We start from the raw sequence: 19,837 nt of genomic DNA on the forward strand, positions 1-19,837 counted from the left end.
AATCGGGTTAAAGTTGACGTGAGGACAGGAGATCGACATCCGCCCATCCCAAACCCCCAACACAACGCGCTGCTAATCTCCATTTTTCAAGCTTTAGCTATGGCAGTAATTTCTCATAAATGGGTTGTGTATTCACAAAAGCGGACCATGTCCTTTATAAACACACTCACTATTGTACGCCATCTTTGGCCACAGACTTAAACTTAAAGTACTACAACTTCATGATTCATATTCATAGCTCCAAATCCACCAAGGTCAGGGCCACATGCGAGTTGAAAAGGGGTGGGGAGAGACTATGAAGCAACTCATTGCAGCTCCTTTTTGACAATTAGTATTAGAGCTATCAATTAAACTACACAGCAAATAATCAACGATTGTCTTTTAATACAGATTTTATTTCATGAGTTATCCTAATTCAAACCTGTTTTGATACGAATTTTAAACGAGCATCAATGATCAATACTATACCATGTTTTAATATAACTTATAACGAGTGAAATAACTAATAAATGACACAGATTTTTTATCTGCTTTCTACCATTTCACAAGTTTTAAATTGTAAGTTTGTAATAAAATGAAGATAGACATTTCAATGTATCACCTTTCTTGACATTCATAGCTGCTTTACGGGGGGAAAAACCCCAACTTCCACAAAGTAATACAATCTTTCACACAATCATTAAATAATAAGGCCATTCTAAAGAATAAAATGTTTTTGTTTTTTTTTTAATTTGACCAAAAAAAAAAAGACAAAAAAAAAAACGATTGCCCAATATATTGAATACCTAAAATCTTTTTTTAAAAAAGAAAAGAAAAAAGGCATGACAGGGAGTCGAACTACAGACTCTGTAACAGCGAGTGAGTGTGCAGACCATTGGGCTAACAGAACCCTTGACAGTTGAATTTAAATGTAGAATTATATTTATTGAAAAAACCTTACAGATCAAAGCTAATTATCAAGAGTTCTTGTTCCTGTATTTTGGGCCTTGACATTTAGAATTGGGATCTACGAAAACGGCTATCCTGTCAATATTTCGAGTTTAGAATCACACATGTTGCTACAGCTTTATGAAATAAAGACCCTAATTGTAGATGAAAAATTTATAAAACTTAAAGGAGAGCAAAGGCGAAATGTAGATTTTAGAGAGGGTTTGGGGTATGGAATGGCTCCCTATCTATACATAGTTAGTATACATGCAAGACACCATTTTAAAACATTAGTTGATATCATTCATTTTTTTTCCCCCAGCTCGTTCAGTAAACGATTCAGTATATCGCTGGGTCCCGTCCCCGTGTGGTGCTCCTGATGCTCCCCACGTCGCTCTAGAATGCCGCAATCCCTTGGCAGAGGGCATCGACGTGGGGGTTTTAAAAGCGCCCCCTGTCAGTGCAAGTGATTTTTCAAATGATGACCAAAATGATAATTTGGCTCGTAACAAGAATGGTTTGCAGGTTGGTTGCTATTTCGTTTCAATTTAAACTTTTCCACAGAAGCTGACAGTTTTCTTTACAGCCAGAGTGTTACTCTCATTTCTCGTTTTGTTCAATAAAGATTGATTGATGATTGATGGCTACCCTCTGGAAAGGATGCTTGTCTATCATAAATTGCTCTCCACCAGATGTAATCTGACATCGTGTTTTTTTTTGTTGAAAAAATTCCAAATTTTTCAAGCTAAAAACAGCAAATTTTGCAAATAAAAAATTGTGATTAATTTTCCTAAAAACCCATAATTAATTCATGAAAGAGAAAGGTATTTGCTTGTTTTTTAGAGTTTCACAGCGCTTTCAACAAATGTAAGGTCATATCAGCGCCAGTAAAAAGGAAGAAAATGGGATCTAGTAAAAAAGAAACTACTCTTGATTAATTATCTTTCACATTCTACGCGAGATATCAAATTAAAAGAAAAAAAAATGTCTCTTTAAATAAAAAAAATTATTGTCTTTTGTTTCTTTTTCCTTTGCAAAAACGTCTATAAGGGTCATTGCAATTTTTTCAGAAATATACAGGGCTGTTTACGGCCAAGTACTCATTTTACACCTGAGTACAGTGAGAGAATGGAGTTCAGGGCCTTTTACAAAAGGACTCAACAATGTACTGCTCAAAGCGGGAATCGAACCGTGAATCTTCTAATCAATTTCTGTAATGGTTTTGAACTGAAATATGACGAAAGACTTAGTAAAAATCGGAACCAGATTTAAAGGAAGCTTTTTTTTTTAGTTCCATAAAGATGTGAAAGATTGAGTTTGCTTGAATGCCAGACAAATCAGAAAGAAGAAGAAAAAACTCATCCCAAAACCTTAGACCTGCTTATGACATGTCAGAATTGCCACCATTACACTCCAGTCCAGGCAGCCTGGTTTTTCGGGATTCATTTTTTTCTCATATTTTTACTCTCTACTTTGGGGCTGTATTCATCATAATAATATACTCACTATTTCAGATCTTTATCCTACACCAGTGTCTGCTCCTCCCTAATTTGTCAGTTTTGGCTTCCAGCTTCTTGCAAAGGCTCATATTTGTGTCAGTGCATGACATAATCAAATTTTGGATTGCATTTTCTGAAAGAATATGCGCCCCAGAGCATTTTAATATTTATTTGAAGTAAATCGGGTGATTTTGTGGTCAGATGTATGGGAAAGGTATCCAGAAACTTTTCTCAAATTTCATACTTTTTCATCTTGACTAGCTGTAAAAAAATATTTAGAAGTGAAATTAAGCTTTGATATTTCCCGAAGATTTACAAAAGGGTTGATATAATCATTTGTGACAAGAACTCATTTTAGATAAAAATTGACCTTCTAACTAAACTTAGCAATATCTCAGTTCAAACCTTTTCACCATCTATCTGATTATGTCATTCACTGTAACATTTGTATTTGTTGTGTCGTCCCACAGACTAGCATATCCAAGCTGACCTTCAAGATCTCTCCAGTGCCAAGTCTGGAGGTGAAATGGGAGACCACTCTGGTGAAGGATGTGCTCTACGTGGAGCTGCCCTCGGGCATTTTGCCTGAAGGCTCCAAGGAGAGGTGGGTGATAGGGGAATTGAATTAAGTAAATTGGGGTTTTATATAGCGCAATATCCATTAAACATGCTCAAAGCGTTTTACAAGGGGTCCCTGGCCAAAAGCAACATTTAACATTTACTGTTAACGGCCCGGTACTCATTTTACACCTTCAATAGATGTGTTTGATAATTCTATATTTTACCAGTATTGTCATTAGTACAGGCCTATTGGTCTAATTTATTTCTGATCAAATTGAATGTTCCGCAAAACGTTCCTCCTTTAACCCTATTTTCATACTTGGGAGCCAAAAAGACCCCAGGGTTGTGCTTATTATTCATAAAACAGTCAATTTTTGACGCAGAGACCTGAAATTTGGTGACTTTTCCTAAAATCACGAGGTCCATGACCATGTCAAATTTCATGTTTGTCACGTGCATAGTATACTTACACTGAGCATGCTCATTTGGAATTTGAGGTTTTCCGATCTGGGGGCCAAATGGCCCCCATGACTTTCAAAGGGAAAAATACAGAAAGTACTATTTCCTGATTTGGGGGTCATTTGGCCCCCATGACTTTATAGAGAAAACGGAGTGATATTGGTCGAGCGCTGGCACTTGTTGGTGGTTTTCCCATGCCAGGGACGAGTATGAGACCTATGCACATTTGACCCGCGATTCCTCAAAGTCTTTGGCTAAGGACTTGAAGTTTATCTATGGTTGTCATTCGTATTATAGGGTGGGAGAGGGGGGGGGTCAATCTTGTTGTTTATTCTCTCCCCTTTGTTGTCCTTTTTAATCTCTGCTCACAACTTGTTAGTTCTCTCATGTTAAAATCTACTCAACATCTATCATCTTTTGTCAATTGTTTTTCTGGCGCTTAAGATTTAAAACTGGCCTATGGGAACATTTTCTGTCAAGATTTTAGGATGCACTGGAAATGGAAGGAGAGGGGGAGTTGGTCCCTGTGCTAAACGAATATCCACCTATCGTATGGTAGTGATAATATGTGGTTGAAATATATATTGGTGGTGGAGGCAGTAATGAGAAGTACAGAAGACGACCAGCATTTATTTAGACTAGAAAATAAGATCCCATCAATCTGAAACCAGAAGATGAATTACACAAGGTATCCAGTCCTCCGGAAGAGTGGTTTTACACTTCCATTGAGATTGGAACCAGTTTTTTGATATCACACCTGTGTTTCCTCTAATGATGATGTAGTTGTGGTGATGATGAAGAGAGCAAATGTTGGGGACGGGAATAGATGCTGTGTTATTGGCTAAGAAGCTCACAACATTGCCATCCGGAAATATAACTGACCAACACACAAAACTATGAGTAACCTTGAACGTTTATTGTCTTGCATTAAGTGCCTTTTATCTCAACTTGTGTCTTAGACAGTGGGTAAACTTTAAGAATAATGATTGTTACTAGTTCATCTCACGTCATAGAATCTAGGATCAACCCCGGCTTATTGACCCGTATCATACGGTATGACTTTTAGAACTTGATTCAAGAACTGTAACTCATAACAAACAGTTTATCTCGTCTTACCAATGCTTTGATTCTAATTTGTCCAGATCAAAATCTCTGGTCTTAGTTACAACAATCTTGTTTTCAAGACAAAGTCAAATAATTCAATCCTAACGTCAATTGCCCAAAATATAGTAAACTAAAAGCTTGTCTGTCGCTCCCGTTTGTCAATCTGTGGTACTGACGTCAATGATAAATGAAGACGTGTATAAACCAGGATGTTTGAGCAACGTGTAGGTCGCCATGCCCTCGAAACAAACTATACAAGATATTATCGTATCCAAACCGCACCCATCGATATTCTGGGAAGTCTTTTCATGACACGTCACCTATAACTTCCAAACAGTATTATATCTGAATTAACTAAATAGCAAAATGGATTTAACAGTAAAACGATTGGTCATTACATGTGAAATTATAGATTTTGTCAGTTTAACAAATTTTGATCATTCTCTTTAATAAAACACAAAAACTCAACACAAATTTAATAGATTTTGTGCATAAAATCAATTTTGAACATTTTCAATCAGCCCGACATGACACTGTTTAGAGGAAATAAGTAACAAATTTTCATGACTTTCAAACTGTGTGTTTTCCTTACGCTTGAACGATTGTCTTTGTGTTCCTTTTCTCTTATGTAAAGATTCAAAATCTACACTCCTCACAGATCCTTTTATAATAATTCTATTCATTCCAAATAGACGATTCTTGGAAATTGTCAAGACATGCCTATACCATTATTAGAATAATTGACAATAATGTCATAAAATAATAAATCTGCTCTTTCTTGGGTCATCACGGTTGTGATTATTAATTTAGAACTGAAACCAGCAACAAGCTGGCGTGGGCTGAATGAGAAAACAAACAAAACAAAAGAAACGAAAAACTATTTAAAAAAAAAAAAACATAACAAAAAAAAAACAAATACATAAATAGAATGGACAACATAAAATAACAAGAATCTTATGCCGGCATAAACCAACGAGAGTCATTCCGTTGCCCCACACGTTAAACTTAAATCAAAGTTGTCTGAGTGTAACTAACAGTCATGGGATAAGTTGGCCTGGGATTTTTTATATAATTTTATTACTAATGAAATAATCCAGTAGTGACGAATAAGTTTGAAAAGGTCTTTGTCAGCACTGACGAACAGGCCCTGTGTTCGACAGTACTGATCAATTGCCGGTGGTACCTCTTATTTAGTACTCAGGCGCTGGCACCTATTGGTCAGTACTGACCAATAGCCCTAGCCTAGAGAAAAAAATACTAAAGATTTCAACAAAGGAAGCTCTTTCTTTCATTTCCTTTCACAATTTTCAATAATGAAAATAATAATAATAGTAATTTTTATTAGGCCCAGTGCAGCATAATTTAGACCACACAACGGATGGCTGATTTTAAAAAAAAAAACAACATACAAACCATTTAGTTAGCAAATTCATGACACTATGGCTGAGACATAACGTAGTCATTCAAGCTATCAATTTAGTTCACCTAGATATTGAAAAACGGTACTAGAAAATAAATCACTTTTCATATAAGAAGTTACAAACAAATATGTGGGAAGGATTTATATATGACGAATGATGCTTGTTTGCACTGCTGTTGACATGCCTTCAATCTTGTATGCAAATATCATGCATTGTTACCTTATTATGGCCATCTTCTATATGTTTGGGTGTATGTGTGTGTGTGTGTGTGTGTGCTTTGCATGTCAAGGTTAAAGATCTGTACATCACACATACATGAGTGCATTTAAGTTGTTATACTATCTTTACCACGTGTATCATTATTGTAATCTTTCAATCAATTTCATATTAAGGGTATTCAAAGGATTTTATCCTATGTCGCCCTACACCATATGTTATATGTTATGTTAAGGTAGGGTACACACAATAAGAAAAGATAAGCAAGACACGAAAGTAAGGCAAGTATTGTAAGAAACATTAAATTGAATATTAACACTTTCATTTATCCAGTATTGTTTCATCATTTCATATTTGGCGATTCATTCTAGCTAGTACTACAATCAGAAAATTAATGATAGACCTACTATCAATTCATTTTTATTACGATAAGTATAAGAATCATCTTCATTCGTCACATTTCTAATGAAAAAAAAAGTAAAGAGTTAGTACTTACTTGGATGTTTCTTGATTAGAGTTGATGAAAAAGTAGGTAACTGAAACTGGCGCTCATCATATTGGACAGCAAACAGGTAACAAAATTAACTTAGTCAATTATTGTAGATGCCATCTACCAGTAAGTTGTGGATCATATTGACACGACTATGTCACTAAATAAATAGATGCATGATGTCACAACAAAAACAACATGTTTTAACCCCATTCATTTAATGAGAAAATATTATTTTAACTGAATTTTCCATAGTAAAATCATGGGGATCAAATAAGAAAATAGGACTTTCTAGTATTTTTCTTTTTGCAAGTCAGGGGGGCCAAATGGACCCCAAATCAGGAAATAGGACTTTCTATTTTAGTATGAAAATAGGGTTAAGAAAATTCTGATTTGAGACCCATGCTTATCATGAAGTCAGATTCTACAGTTTGGTGTGGAACAGAATTTACTTCAAGAGGGTGAAATTGGCTACATAAGAAGCAGTGAAGCATCAGTAGATTGGGCTGTTTGTATTTATAGAAATTAACCTTGCATGTCCCAGGATTAGAATAATTTTTTTTTGACCAGCGAATTACAAAATTATAATTGTCCAAACATTCTGCCATTTTTGGTAATTTAAGTGCAGCCCATTTTAGCTCTGTGAATAGTTGGCCTTTATCAATTTGTTGTTTGATTATTTATTAACGTTCTTTTTGTTGTTTATTTGAATGTGTAGGCATCAAATTATTTGATTTTTGTGAGTTAGCAGGGGCAAGTTTGTAGAAATGTCTTGTTCAAAATGTTTTCTCCCTTTGAATATGAATAGGATACTTTTATAGATTTATTATTTTCTTTTCTTTTCTTTCTCATTTCCATGTCAGTCTCATCACTTTGCTGGAGTATGCAGAAGAAGAACTACGCTGTTCTCACGTTGTCTTGTGCATCTCAAAGAACCGCAGTGACCGAGGTACGTTGTGGCCACCCATAACCTTGATAAGTCAAGTCAATTGATAGGTCTTCTGACTTCCCATGGTGGGCAGGGAGGTCATGATTGCTGTCATATTCTTTCCTCCTTTATTTCCTTTTCTAATTTGCCTTCTGTCTTTGTATTGGAATGAGATTACTTGGGTTTTGTCCTGGCTGGGGTCCTTTGCTGGGAGGGAAACAGTCAACAAATCATGTATAGTATTAGTTCGATGAGACTTTTGGGTGATCTCAAACTTGTGTGATACTTTGATAGTTTGCTCTTGGAATCTACATCTGTTTCCTATTTGATCCAATTCCCCTTTTCCTACCTTTTCTTTAATTTTAATTCTAGAACTTTTTACTATCCCATTTTCTTCCTTTTTACTGGCGCTGATATGTGTTGTAAGGGCCTTAAAAACATTTTTCAAAAGTAACCTATAGTATAACATCTTAATTGCTCTAAAGGTGGGGGGATGTGCAGTAAAAATGGGGCTTTTTGGCATTGTTTAAAATGTACCTCCTTTTCCAGTTTTTGTCACCAGAAACAGTGATTAGTACTTTTAGATTCTATTTTGAATGAGTTTATAGAGATTTGTGTTTTATTATTTCCTGCTGAGGGTTAAGATGAATAAAATCCAAAATTCCACGGATGCCAAAGATTGAAATGGATGTTTTGTTTGTTATTTCAGGGTCACTGCTTCGCGTGTTCAACTTCTTCGGTTTCCAGATTTTGCCCCCGGATCACGCCCTCATTCGAGGTCGTTCGTCTGACATGCTTCACATGGCCTATGCCATTGAACCCGATGATGAAGACGACGACGAGGATGATGATGACGATGACGAGGAGGATACTGAAGAGAGTAGCGAGGATGATCTAAGCAATGGAAAAAGCAAAGGAGGAGGAGGAGGTGAAGACGGTGCTAGAGGGAAAGCTACTGGCATTCCCTGGGTAAAGTTTGACTCCCTTGACGGAGACAACTTCTCTTCTTCCGCCTCTGATAATTAATGATGCGAACTGAGGTTTTTGTTACAACCAATAGAATATCCTTGCTATCAGTTTATTTTTTTAAAAGTTGGTTGATTTTTAATAGGGAGAGAAAAGATAGAAAGAGAGAGAGAGAGAGAGTGTTTCTTTAATGACACACTATCTCTCTCTCTCTCTCTCTCTATGTATATTTCTCTTTCCTTCATCACCATTTTCTAAGATGAATTTTAATGATAAATTCTTATTATGAGCCTTCTTGATAATGATAATTGGTCATCGTTTGAATATTTGCTTGCATCATTTATTTGCTTTTAATTGTTTGGTTTTTGTTTTTTTACATTGCCTCGTATTCTGCACCCTTGTCAATTGAAAAGTACTTGTGAATGTGTTATGATTTTTTTTCTTTTCTTTTAATCCAGTGGTGATAAAGATTTTTATTATCATATTGAAATATGTTTTTTTTTTCCCCAGTTATATTATAAATGTTTGTTTCCCCATTAGAATTGGAGATGGACATGATGTTGGTGTTTTTTTTTGGATGTTATTAGAGAGGTAGGACTTAGATTTGAAATAGCCATTGTGGAATCGGAATTGACAGGAGGGAAAAAACTGGAAGGTGTCTGAAACTTTTCTGTGACAAATTAGGGATTACTTACTGGTGTAAGTCAAAAATCTGTAGATATGTAGATATAGTCTGGTTGCCAATTGGTCAGTATATTTACTGTATTCAGTCATTTTCATAACAAAAGGTTAATCCTTATTTGGTAGAAATTCTGACAAAGGGCCGACTGACTTGCCTGGCATTTGATTTCCATAGAAATAAAATCAATTTGAAAGATGTTTTGTCAAATCGAATGGTTAGTTGTCGTTGTTGACCTTTATAATACATAGCGGTTCTATGAGTTATTTTGAGATCTATGTTGTAGGTATGTACTACTACTCCTACTACTACTACTACTACCACTACTACTACTACTACTACTACTACTACTACTACTACTACTACTACTACTACTACTACTACTACTACTATTACTACTACTATTACTACTACTATTTCTACTCCACTACTACTACTACTACTACTACTACTACTACTATTACTACTACTATTTCTACTCCACTACTACTACTACTACTTCTACTATTGCATACTTCTACCTTTCAATTGACCGATGATGATAATTGTGTGTTAATTCTTTGAGGAGTTTTAACATATCTTTGTTTTGTGCACTGAAAATTGGATGTATTTATATATATCTATATATATCTTCATTTATTCTTTTTATAACAAATGCTTTCTCTGCCAAGGGATTCTAAGCTTTTCTATTCGATGTTGTAAAAAAGAACTGAAAAAAAAAAATGCAAAATATGTATGTTCACATATGTAATATAAATGCAGTGTTTGCTTGTAGTGTTGACTTTGTCAAAAACTTTTATCCATAAATGAGTTTGGATAGAAAAAAAAATGAAAATCAATTCCTTCTATTTTGTAGTTTTATTTTTGGATAAGTCATTGTGTGTTGGATAGGATGGGATCAAGTCAGGTCATGCCTATGGGGTTCCTGGCCTCCCATAGTGGGCAGGGTGGCACTTACTGTGGGGTTCCTGGCCTCCCATAGTGGGCAGGGTGGCACTTACTGTGTCTTCCTGGGTGGGGTTCCTGGCTCCCATAGTGGGCAGGGTGGCACTTACTGTGTCTTCCTAGGTGGGGTTCCTGGCCTCCCATAGTGGGCAGGGTGGCACTTACTGTGTCTTCCTGGGTGGGGTTCCTGGCTCCCATAGTGGGCAGGGTGGCACTTACGGTGTCTTCCTGGGTGGGGTTCCTGGCCTCCCATAGTGGGCAGGGTGGCACTTACTGTGTCTTCCTGTCTGGGGTTCCTGGCCTCCCATTGTGGGCAGGGCGGCACTTACTGTGGGTTCTATCCCCTTATAGCTTCTTTCCAATTTGCTTTCCTTCTTTGTCTTGGAACGAGATTACTTGGTTTATTTTTCGCCCATTTTTATCAACTACAAGTAAATACTGCTCCCAAAAAAAAGTAAATAAATATATAAATAAATAATACAAACAACAGTAGGAGACGAACAAAAAGAGCCTTGAAACGATATTGTTTTCACAACTTTGTAATTGTAATATAAAACATTATCATTATTAGTCAATGTTGTTACGGTACTCGTTGGATTTCACCGTGCTCTGCAATACAGCGACTCTCTGGAGTTGGGTGACGAAATGATCTACATATTGAGTCATCTCCTCCCATGAGTATTGGGTTCTGACCTGCTTGGATTTTTTTAGCACCATTTTTGGCTTCCCCGGAGACTGTGCTTTAATCCAATGACTACTGTACTACTATTGCAACAACCTTTTTTTTTTTTTTCAAAAGAAAGGAAATTACTAGAAAAAAAAGAACAATTTTGAAAGTCAAAAACTAAAGAGAGTTTTAAGATCGGGTAACATCTTGGTACAGTCTTGTTGTTTTACAGTTTTGTGATCCATAGGAGGGGAGACTGAGGGGGGATATTGGAGAGAGAGAGACATCGGAAGAGTCTGTGCTAAATGAAAAGATTTTTAAAGTCTACAAACAATGCATTGCAAGGCATTGATCGTGATTTCACATTATAAAGGTTATAATGAAATACCAACAATTAGAGCTCGTATCTTTGGCCTCTATTGCCAGTGGCAATGGCAATGGTCTGTTTTATCCAGCATGGGTTTGCCATCTTGGCTCTTTTTTGGTAGAAAACAAATTGGGAGGACCCGTGGTGGACATTTTCTCTCCCGGATTGAGAAAGATTGAGTTTCCTAAATGTGATTCTTGTTTATTCAAGCAAGGGCTAGCCTCCCAATTATAATGAATGTATAAGTAACAGGCCTTCGTTTTCTAAAGACAGTCGCCAAACGTCATCTGTCCCCTCCTCTGTATCACAACAAACTGGACTGGCTCAAGACCTGTAAATTCTTTTTCTTTTCTGCATCTTATGACTCTAGATTTGCTCCAGTTTGGCTGCATTGGTGCTAAAGATTAAATTTACGAGGTGACTCGGAACGTTGAGAAATAGGGTTCAACAGTCGTGACATCACTTCCCTGGTAATGACGCATAGTCGTGACATCACTTCCCTGGTAATGACGCATAAAAACTGGTTCTAAACTATCAGAAGAATGGTGGATGCCATTAAATCCATCTCAATCACTGCCCTTATGAAATATATCTCTGACAAGCATACAATTGTTACCAGAGGAGAAAATCATAATAAATCTGATCATGTTTTGACTTTTATACACATTCAGGTCACATGACATGACATGTGAAAAAGTTCAAGCCAGCACGACGAATAAAAAGTACCGATTTTCTTTGTTTAGCACCAAGCCGCTGGTTGCTGGGCGGACGTGACATCAGACTATTGAATCTTATTGACAGTGCAATCAAATTGTTTCATCCATTGTCATCAGGCGCGAGGGAGAGGGGAATTTATAGTGTTGTCTACCCTAGAACTCTCGGCCATTTTCTTTATTATTCTGCTGGCAGGATTTTCTTTTCTTTTCAGTACTGATCGCAGTACTCAGTACTCTAATTCTAATCATTGCGGTGATAAAATGATGAGATGACGTGAAAATTTCATGCAATGAAACTTAATTATTATTATTTTCATTGTTAAGATTTAAGCTATCTAACTATGTGTGTTGTTTCTATTTTTTTTTTCTTAGATTGTCAAATCTTGCTTCAGCCATAAATCCTGGCGATGTTTTTAAAGATGCGTGTGTTTCTTATGAATAAAGAAGACAATTTTAATTTGAAATGGATAAGGCGTGTAACTTCGTCCACGTCCATTTTCAACTAAAGATTGAGGTGAAGTGAGATCAATTGCCAAAGGGGTTGAAGCATTTTGGACTTGGATAACATTTGTATTTTAAAACGTTTTTTTTTTTTTTTACTTTACTCGGTTTGCTTGGATTTGTATCCAGTACAATTAAATAGAAGAAAACCAGAAAATGGCTTTTTGTCAGTTCGTTTTTTGATCTTTATGTTTGTTTTTTGTTTTGTTTTTTTTTTCTTTTTTAAAAAAAAAATGTAATATTCCTGGCACACTCTCCTCCCGTGTTCAACCCAGACGAGATCAGAAAGAAGCTGGGTGGTTGGATCTGACTTTGTGTGTATCCAGCAATTCAAGGCTGCAGATATTGGAATAAACTCCAGCTTCATTGGACTGAATGGGGTATTGTGACTGACCTCCCATGGCGGGCATAAAGTACACTTGATGTGTCTGGTGGGGGTCTTGTGACTGACCTCCCATGGTGGGCAGAAATAGAAAGTACACTTGATGTGTCTGGTGGGGGTCTTGTGACTGACCTCCCATGGTGGGCAGAAATAGAAAGTACACTTGATGTGTCTGGTGGGGGTCTTGTGACTGACCTCCCATGGCGGGCAGAAATAGAAAGTACACTTGATGTGTCTGGTGGGGGTCTTGTGACTGACCTCCCATGGCGGGCAGAAATAGAAAGTACACTTGATGTGTCTGGTGGGGGTCTTGTGACTGACCTCCCATGGTGGGCGGAAAGTACACTTGATGTGTCTGGTGGGGGTCTTGTGACTGACCTCCCATGGTGGGCATAAAATACACGATGCGTTTGGTGGGGGTCTTGTGACTGACCTCCTACGATGGGCATAAAGTACAATTGATGTGTCTGGTGGGGGTCTTGTGTCTGACCTCCCATGGTGGGCGGAAAGTACACTTGATGTGTCTGGTGGGGGTCTTGTGACTGACCTCCCATGGCGGGCGGAAAGTACACTTGATGTGTCTGGTGGGGGTCTTGTGACTGACCTCCCATGGTGGGTGGAAAGTACACTTGATGTGTCTGGTCGGGGTCTTGTGACTGACCTCCCATGGTGGGCATAAAGTACACTTGATGTGTCTGGTCGGGGTCTTGTGACTGACCTCCCAGAGTGGGCAGAAATAGAAAGTACACTTAATGTGTCTGGTCGGGGTCTTGTGACTGACCTCCCATGGTGGGCATAAAGTACACTTAATGTGTCTGGTCGGGGTCTTGTGACTGACCTCCCATGGTGGGCATAAAGTACACTTGATGTGTCTGGTCGGGGTCTTGTGACTGACCTCCCATGGCGGGCGGAAAGTACACTTGATGTGTCTGGTGGGAGTCTTGTGACTGACCTCCCATGGTGGGTGGAAATAGTAAGTACACTTGATGTGTCTGGTGGTGGTCTTGTGACTGACCTCCCATGGCGGGCAGAAAGTACACTTGATGTGTCTGGTCGGGGTCTTGTGACTGACCTCCCATGGTGGGCGGAAAGTACACTTGATGTGTCTGGTGGGAGTCTTGTGACTGACCTCCCATGGTGGGCGGAAAGTACACTTGATGTGTCTGGTGGGGGTCTTGTGACTGACCTCCCATGGTGGGCGGAAAGTACACTTGATGTGTCTGGTGGGGGTCTTGTGACTGACCTCCCATGGTGGGCGGAAAGTACACTTGATGTGTCTGGTCGGGGTCTTGTGACTGACCTCCCATGGTGGGCTTAAAGTACACTTGATGTGTCTGGTGGGGGTCTTGTGACTGACCTCCCATGGTGGGCGGAATTTTCACTTGATGTGTCTGGTGGGTAGAGAGGTCCGTTTGTCGAGTTGCTTTCTGTCTTTGTCTTGGGATGAAATTACTTGGTTTTGTCCTGGCACTGGCAGTATACAGTGTAGTTAGTTTTGGGAGATGATATTTTTTTCCTTGTAAATCATCTCTCTGTTATACACTGTGTGTATTGTGTTTTATTTACACACACACACACACACACACACATATATATATATATATATATATATATATATATATATATATATATGATTTGTAAACATTTGACCTGTGCTTGTATCTTAATTAGACTTTTAGGTGATCTCAAACTAAGTACTTTGATAGTGTGCTCCTTGGAATCTACATCTGTTCCCTATTTGAGTCAATTCCCCTTTGTCTGCCTTATTCTTGGATGCTTTAATTGTAATTCTAGAACTTTTTACTATCCCATTTTCTTCCTTTTTACTGACGCTGATATAACCTTAATGTGTTGCAAGCGCCGTAAAACCCTTAAAAACAAAAACAAACAAAAATGAAAACACATCTCCCCGAAATCAAGATCCTGCAAAATCCAAACGAGGGTGATGAAATGATCTACAACAAGGAATCGAATCAAAATCGAAGTAAAAATTGTATGCAGACAAAAGGCGTCAAACTTCCACACACACATTCAAAATCGGTGATGTAGTGTTAGTCCGACGAAACCAGCAGAACAAACTAATGCCCCCCTACGACCCGATTTCATTCGTCATGGGAAATGTAGAAGGAAGTGTGATGTGATAACCGCCACCTGAGACAACAAGCGCGTAGTGAGGAATTCTTCCTTTTTCAAGCCTGTGTGTCAACATTGATGCAGTCGTCCATAGAGAGTCCCATTCCTATTCCTATCAAAGTGAAAGCGAAGACGTGTCAGTTGGCCTGGAAGAGGAAGATAAATCGCTCCACTCACTACACACATAAATGACGACCCTCATGGAAAACCTTCTACTTCTAAAAAAAAAAACAACTTGAGCTTTTATATAGCGCAATATCCACTAAACGTGCTCTAAGCGCTTTACATAACATATAGGACGAGACATGACGCCTGTCAGGCGATATTACAAATTTTTTGGGACAGAGACAACACTGTTAACGGCCAGGTACTCAATAAAAATTTTTTTTTTTTTTTTTTTTTTTTGTCAAAATTATTCGCGATGGTGGTGTACGAACGAATCGGCGGTCTCAAGAAGTGGGTGAGAGAGGGATCTAGTAATGACTTTGAGTTTGAAACGAATATTTTTGTGTTCGTGGATAGCTCACACGGTAGAGCCACACTCTCACCTGCCAGGCGGAGTTGTCGTACCAATAAGGTCGCAGGTTCAAACCCCACCACCGCCGCGAAAAAATTTTTTATTCTCTATTGTCTTCTGGCACTTTTCTATTCACTTCATATCTTGTTGTTACCAACATAAGTGCCTGCTCCACTCACTTTTCTGAATTAAAAATTCACCCCATACACCGGAGCATACTCAATGTCTCAATCGTTTCTATGTTATATGTTTGTGTTGAGAATATTGGCTATTAAGCTTAACTGCTGGTCAAAATTATTCGCGATGGTGGTGTACGAACGAATCGGCGGTCTCAAGAAGTGGGTGAGAGAGGGATCTAGTAATGACTTTGAGTTTGAAACGAATATTTTTGTGTTCGTGGATAGCTCACACGGTAGAGCCACACTCTCACCTGCCAGGCGGAGTTGTCGTACCAATAAGGTCGCAGGTTCAAACCCCACCACCGCCGCGAAAAAAAATTTTATTCTCTATTGTCTTCTGGCACTTTTCTGTTCAAACTGTAGATAGTAAGATTTGAAACGGGCAAATGGTCAGCGGTTCACAACATCAACATCTACACTGGAATGCAACTAGATTTAGACACGATTAAGCTCACTAGGAGTCATACCACAGTGCGGCTATGTGGTATAGTGGTATGACACTCGTTTTCGGATCGGAATGTCCTGGGTTCGAGCCTCGCTCCGCGCATAGTTGAGTCCTTGGAAAAGACTCTTTACTTACATTCGCTCACCGTACTCAGGTGTAAAATGAGTACCTGGCCGTTAGCAGCGCTGCCAATGTCCGAAAAAATTGTAATATCGCCTAACAGGCGTCATGTCCCGTCCTACATTTTAAATGTTGCTGTTGACCAAGGACCTCTTGTAAAGCGCTTTGAGCACATTTAGTGGATACTGCGCTATATAACAGCTCAATACCATTTATCTGGTATGACTATGACTATGACCTAAAATGTAAAATCAAAAACACACCGATCTGAGCACACCATCGACTGGATTGCGACATATAAAACTTCGTTATCTTCTTTGATAGTCCTCGATAAATGTTTTCAGGACCTTCATCTATTATTCTTTGACATAAACAAACAACAGTTTTCTACATTATCGATGTCTTCAAGAAATCTGAAGAAAACAAATAAATAAATAGATTTTAAAAATCCTTTTATTCATCCCATAGGGGAAATTTGTCTCTAGGGTCTATTCGAAGGGGAGACTGGAATAACCCAGACGTGAGCCGCAATGCAGCGCCGCAAATCGAGCTAGGGCGAGGTGACTTGCTCAAGGCGACACAGCGCAGCGGGTAATCTAACTCGGTACCTTTCGGGTACGAAGCGAAGACCGTACCGCTGAGCCACGCTGCCCCTAAAATAAAGCAGATGTTCGGAATGACATCTCTAAGGGCGTCGACACTATGCAAACGAGCGATGCGTATGACTGGTGCTGTCTTCTCGACCCTACGTCCCATTTTGGACGGTCACGTCCCTCTGACGACAAGAAGAGGAAATGAGAGAAAGACAACGCCATGGTTTAATCTCGATATCAAGGCCACAAGTCGGGCCGAGGCCAAATGGAGAAAAGGCCACCTTACAATTCATAGGGATTTATAAGGACATTTTAAGATCGTTGTTAATGTTTTAATTAAAAAAGCAAAGTCTACTTTTTATCGTCTCACAAGAACTAATGGCACCCATCCTAAGCAACTTTCTAATATTATAAACGACCTTATGGGAAAAGTAAACAAAACGTATCTATCTTCCAACATGTAATACAAAAAATAATTAACTGAAAACTTTTCAAAGTATTTTATTTTATTGAAAGAATTTAAAATGTAAAACATTACCTTAATGAACTTATTGGATTGAAATCCTCTGTTCTGAACTTACGATAAGTCTCAGATGTGCTCTTGCTACGCACTCCCCAGAACAAATTAAATGCAGGTAAAAGAGCCTTTTCTTCCTCTGGTCCCTTCATTTGGCGGCTCAAATACAGTAACAGAGAGCCGACTGACGTCAGCTTCATTCAGTTTTCAAAGAAACATTACCCAAAATTAGATCACTTCAAAAACAGATAGATAATAGAAAAGGTCTGTTTTTGCTTTTAATTTCATTTTGGGGGGGGGGGGGGGGGAGGGGCGGGGGGTTAATAAATGTAAAAATCCAGTTTTAAAGAAGACAGAGGATGCCATAATGAAATGACGCAAAGGGTTTAATATCCGCTGATACAAGTAGCGCTTTTGTGTGATTATTTTGGGGAGGGGGTCGAAAACAGAAATAAAAGGAAATATCTAAGACTATCTATGTTATCTACATCTCCATTCCAAGACTTTGATACACAAAAGGACGTGCCGAATAAATATCTAAGACTTCATTATCTACATCTCTATTCCAAGACTTTGATACAGACAGGGTGTGTCGTATAAATATATAAGACTATATTATCTACATCTCTATTCCAAGACTTTGATACACAAAGACGTGAAAAATAAATATCTAAGACTATATTATCTACATCTCTATCCCAAGACTTTGATACAGTCAGGACTTGCCGAATAAATATCTAAGACTATATTATCTACATCTCCATTCCAAGACTTTGATACAGACAGGACTTGCCGAATAAATATATAAGACTATATTATCTACATCTCCATTCCAAGACTTTGATACAGACAGTAAATGATTTCTTTGACGAGTCAAAGTTGAAGAAAAAAACGGTGGAGAAAACAAGGGATCACGATGCAGCAATTGAGAAGAATCTCTTTGATAAGCCTCTTGAAGCCTGTACGAACAGTCATTGGCTTCCAAAGGGTATTTCCCCTACCGAAGAGACAACTGAAATTTCGAGAAAGTTTCTCAAAAGCTTAAACTCTTTAAGAGTTACCAATACCAGCAGAGCGATCCTGGTCCTCTCAACAAAAACCAATCCAGAGAGGAAAGCATTACGAGGAGATGTTACAGCTGTGGTCAGTTAGTCAGTAGCTTTGATAACGGTTGCAAGGCCAATAGTAACGTGACCCAGATATTAACTAAAGCATATGCCAGTCTTCCTTTTATACGAGGAGTTAAAGACTCAACAACGATGGGGCTGACCAAATCTTGACGCAATATAAATTACGTAGAACCGCAAGGCGCAGCTAAATCTACTATAGATCTCTCCAAATAACAGACAGTTCCCAAAATGCTTCTTAAGATGCCGACGGAGAAGCAGGAGCGCTACAAAAGGTTCCCCAGAATGTAGTTCCAACTATGCAAATCTCAAAAGGGCGAAAAGTTTCCCAGAATGTAGTTCCAACTATGCAAATATCAAAAGGGCGAAAAGTTTCCCAGAATATAGTTCCAACTATGCAAATCTCAAAAGGGCGAAAAGTTTCCCAGAATGTAGTGCCAACTATTAAAATCTCAAAAGGGCGAAAAGTTTCCAAGAATCTAGTTCCAACTATTAAAATCTCAAAAGGGCGAAGAGTTTCCCAGAATGTAGTTCCAACTATTCAAATCTCAAAAGGGCGAAAAGTTTCCCAGAATGTAGTTCCAACTATGCAAATCTCAAAAGGGCGAAAAGTTTCACGCCAAAACTGACATTTGATCCACGGCGAAGAACCAGGACGGTCAAATTAAGAATCTATATTTTAAAAATGGAACACAGCAAACCACGGTTGTGGTTCAAGAGGCTCTTAAATGCTTGTTGTTGTTGTTGTTGTTGTTGTTGTTGATGTTGTTGTTGTTGATGTTGTTGTTGTTGTTGTTGTTGATGTTGTTGATGTTGTTGTTGTTGTTGTTGTTGTTGTTGTTGCCAGTCGCCCAACGGATCACAACGCCAAAGAGAAAGAGAGAGGAGAGGAGGATGGCAAAATATACAAGAGATGATGGAGGTGGAGAGGGAGTTCTAGAGGGATCATTCATTGTAAATGAATAAATGTCCTCATTCAATTGGATTTTTATCCGTACCTTGCTCACCTATCATGTATATTATGTTTGTTATATTATATGCTTGGATTACAAAACAAAACAAAAATATAACCAAGAAAAAAAGACCTTAAAACAGTCCTTTTAAGGACGAAAAACCTCCCGATGGTTTGTAAAATATTCTCATGAAATGGAAAACATCGTCATCATCTTCATTCATCATTATTTCTTCTATCTTCTTATTCTTATTTTGTTCTTGTTGCTGTTGTTATAAGCTCACGTCGGGTAAGATCAAAGAATGTTTATAAAAGGGAGAATGAAGGTTCGATTCTCCGATATGACGTTTGTTTAAAAGGATTCTAAGGTGCTTTCGACATATTCAAGTCATATCAGCACCAGTAAAAAAATAAAGAAGAAAATGG

The 19,837-nt window shown here is 38.2% G+C and overlaps 1 protein-coding gene across 1 annotated transcript; it reads left to right on the plus strand.

The window, feature by feature from the left end:
* The first annotated feature begins 119 nt into the window (after nt 1-119).
* LOC144960439 (ornithine decarboxylase antizyme 2-like) lies at nt 120-12,603 on the plus strand. Its single transcript, XM_078893520.1, has 5 exons — nt 120-282; nt 1,250-1,452; nt 2,897-3,030; nt 7,541-7,626; nt 8,315-12,603. Exons 1-5 carry the CDS (start codon nt 120-122, stop codon nt 8,629-8,631), a joined length of 903 nt encoding a protein of 300 aa, XP_078749646.1. The 3' UTR covers nt 8,632-12,603.
* Nucleotides 12,604-19,837: the final 7,234 nt, after the last annotated feature.

Source organism: Berghia stephanieae, chromosome 15 (genome assembly GCF_034508935.2).
Source record: "Berghia stephanieae isolate SIO BIC M18660-M18661 chromosome 15, UCSD_Bste_1.3, whole genome shotgun sequence".
Taxonomy (NCBI): domain Eukaryota; kingdom Metazoa; phylum Mollusca; class Gastropoda; order Nudibranchia; family Aeolidiidae; genus Berghia; species Berghia stephanieae.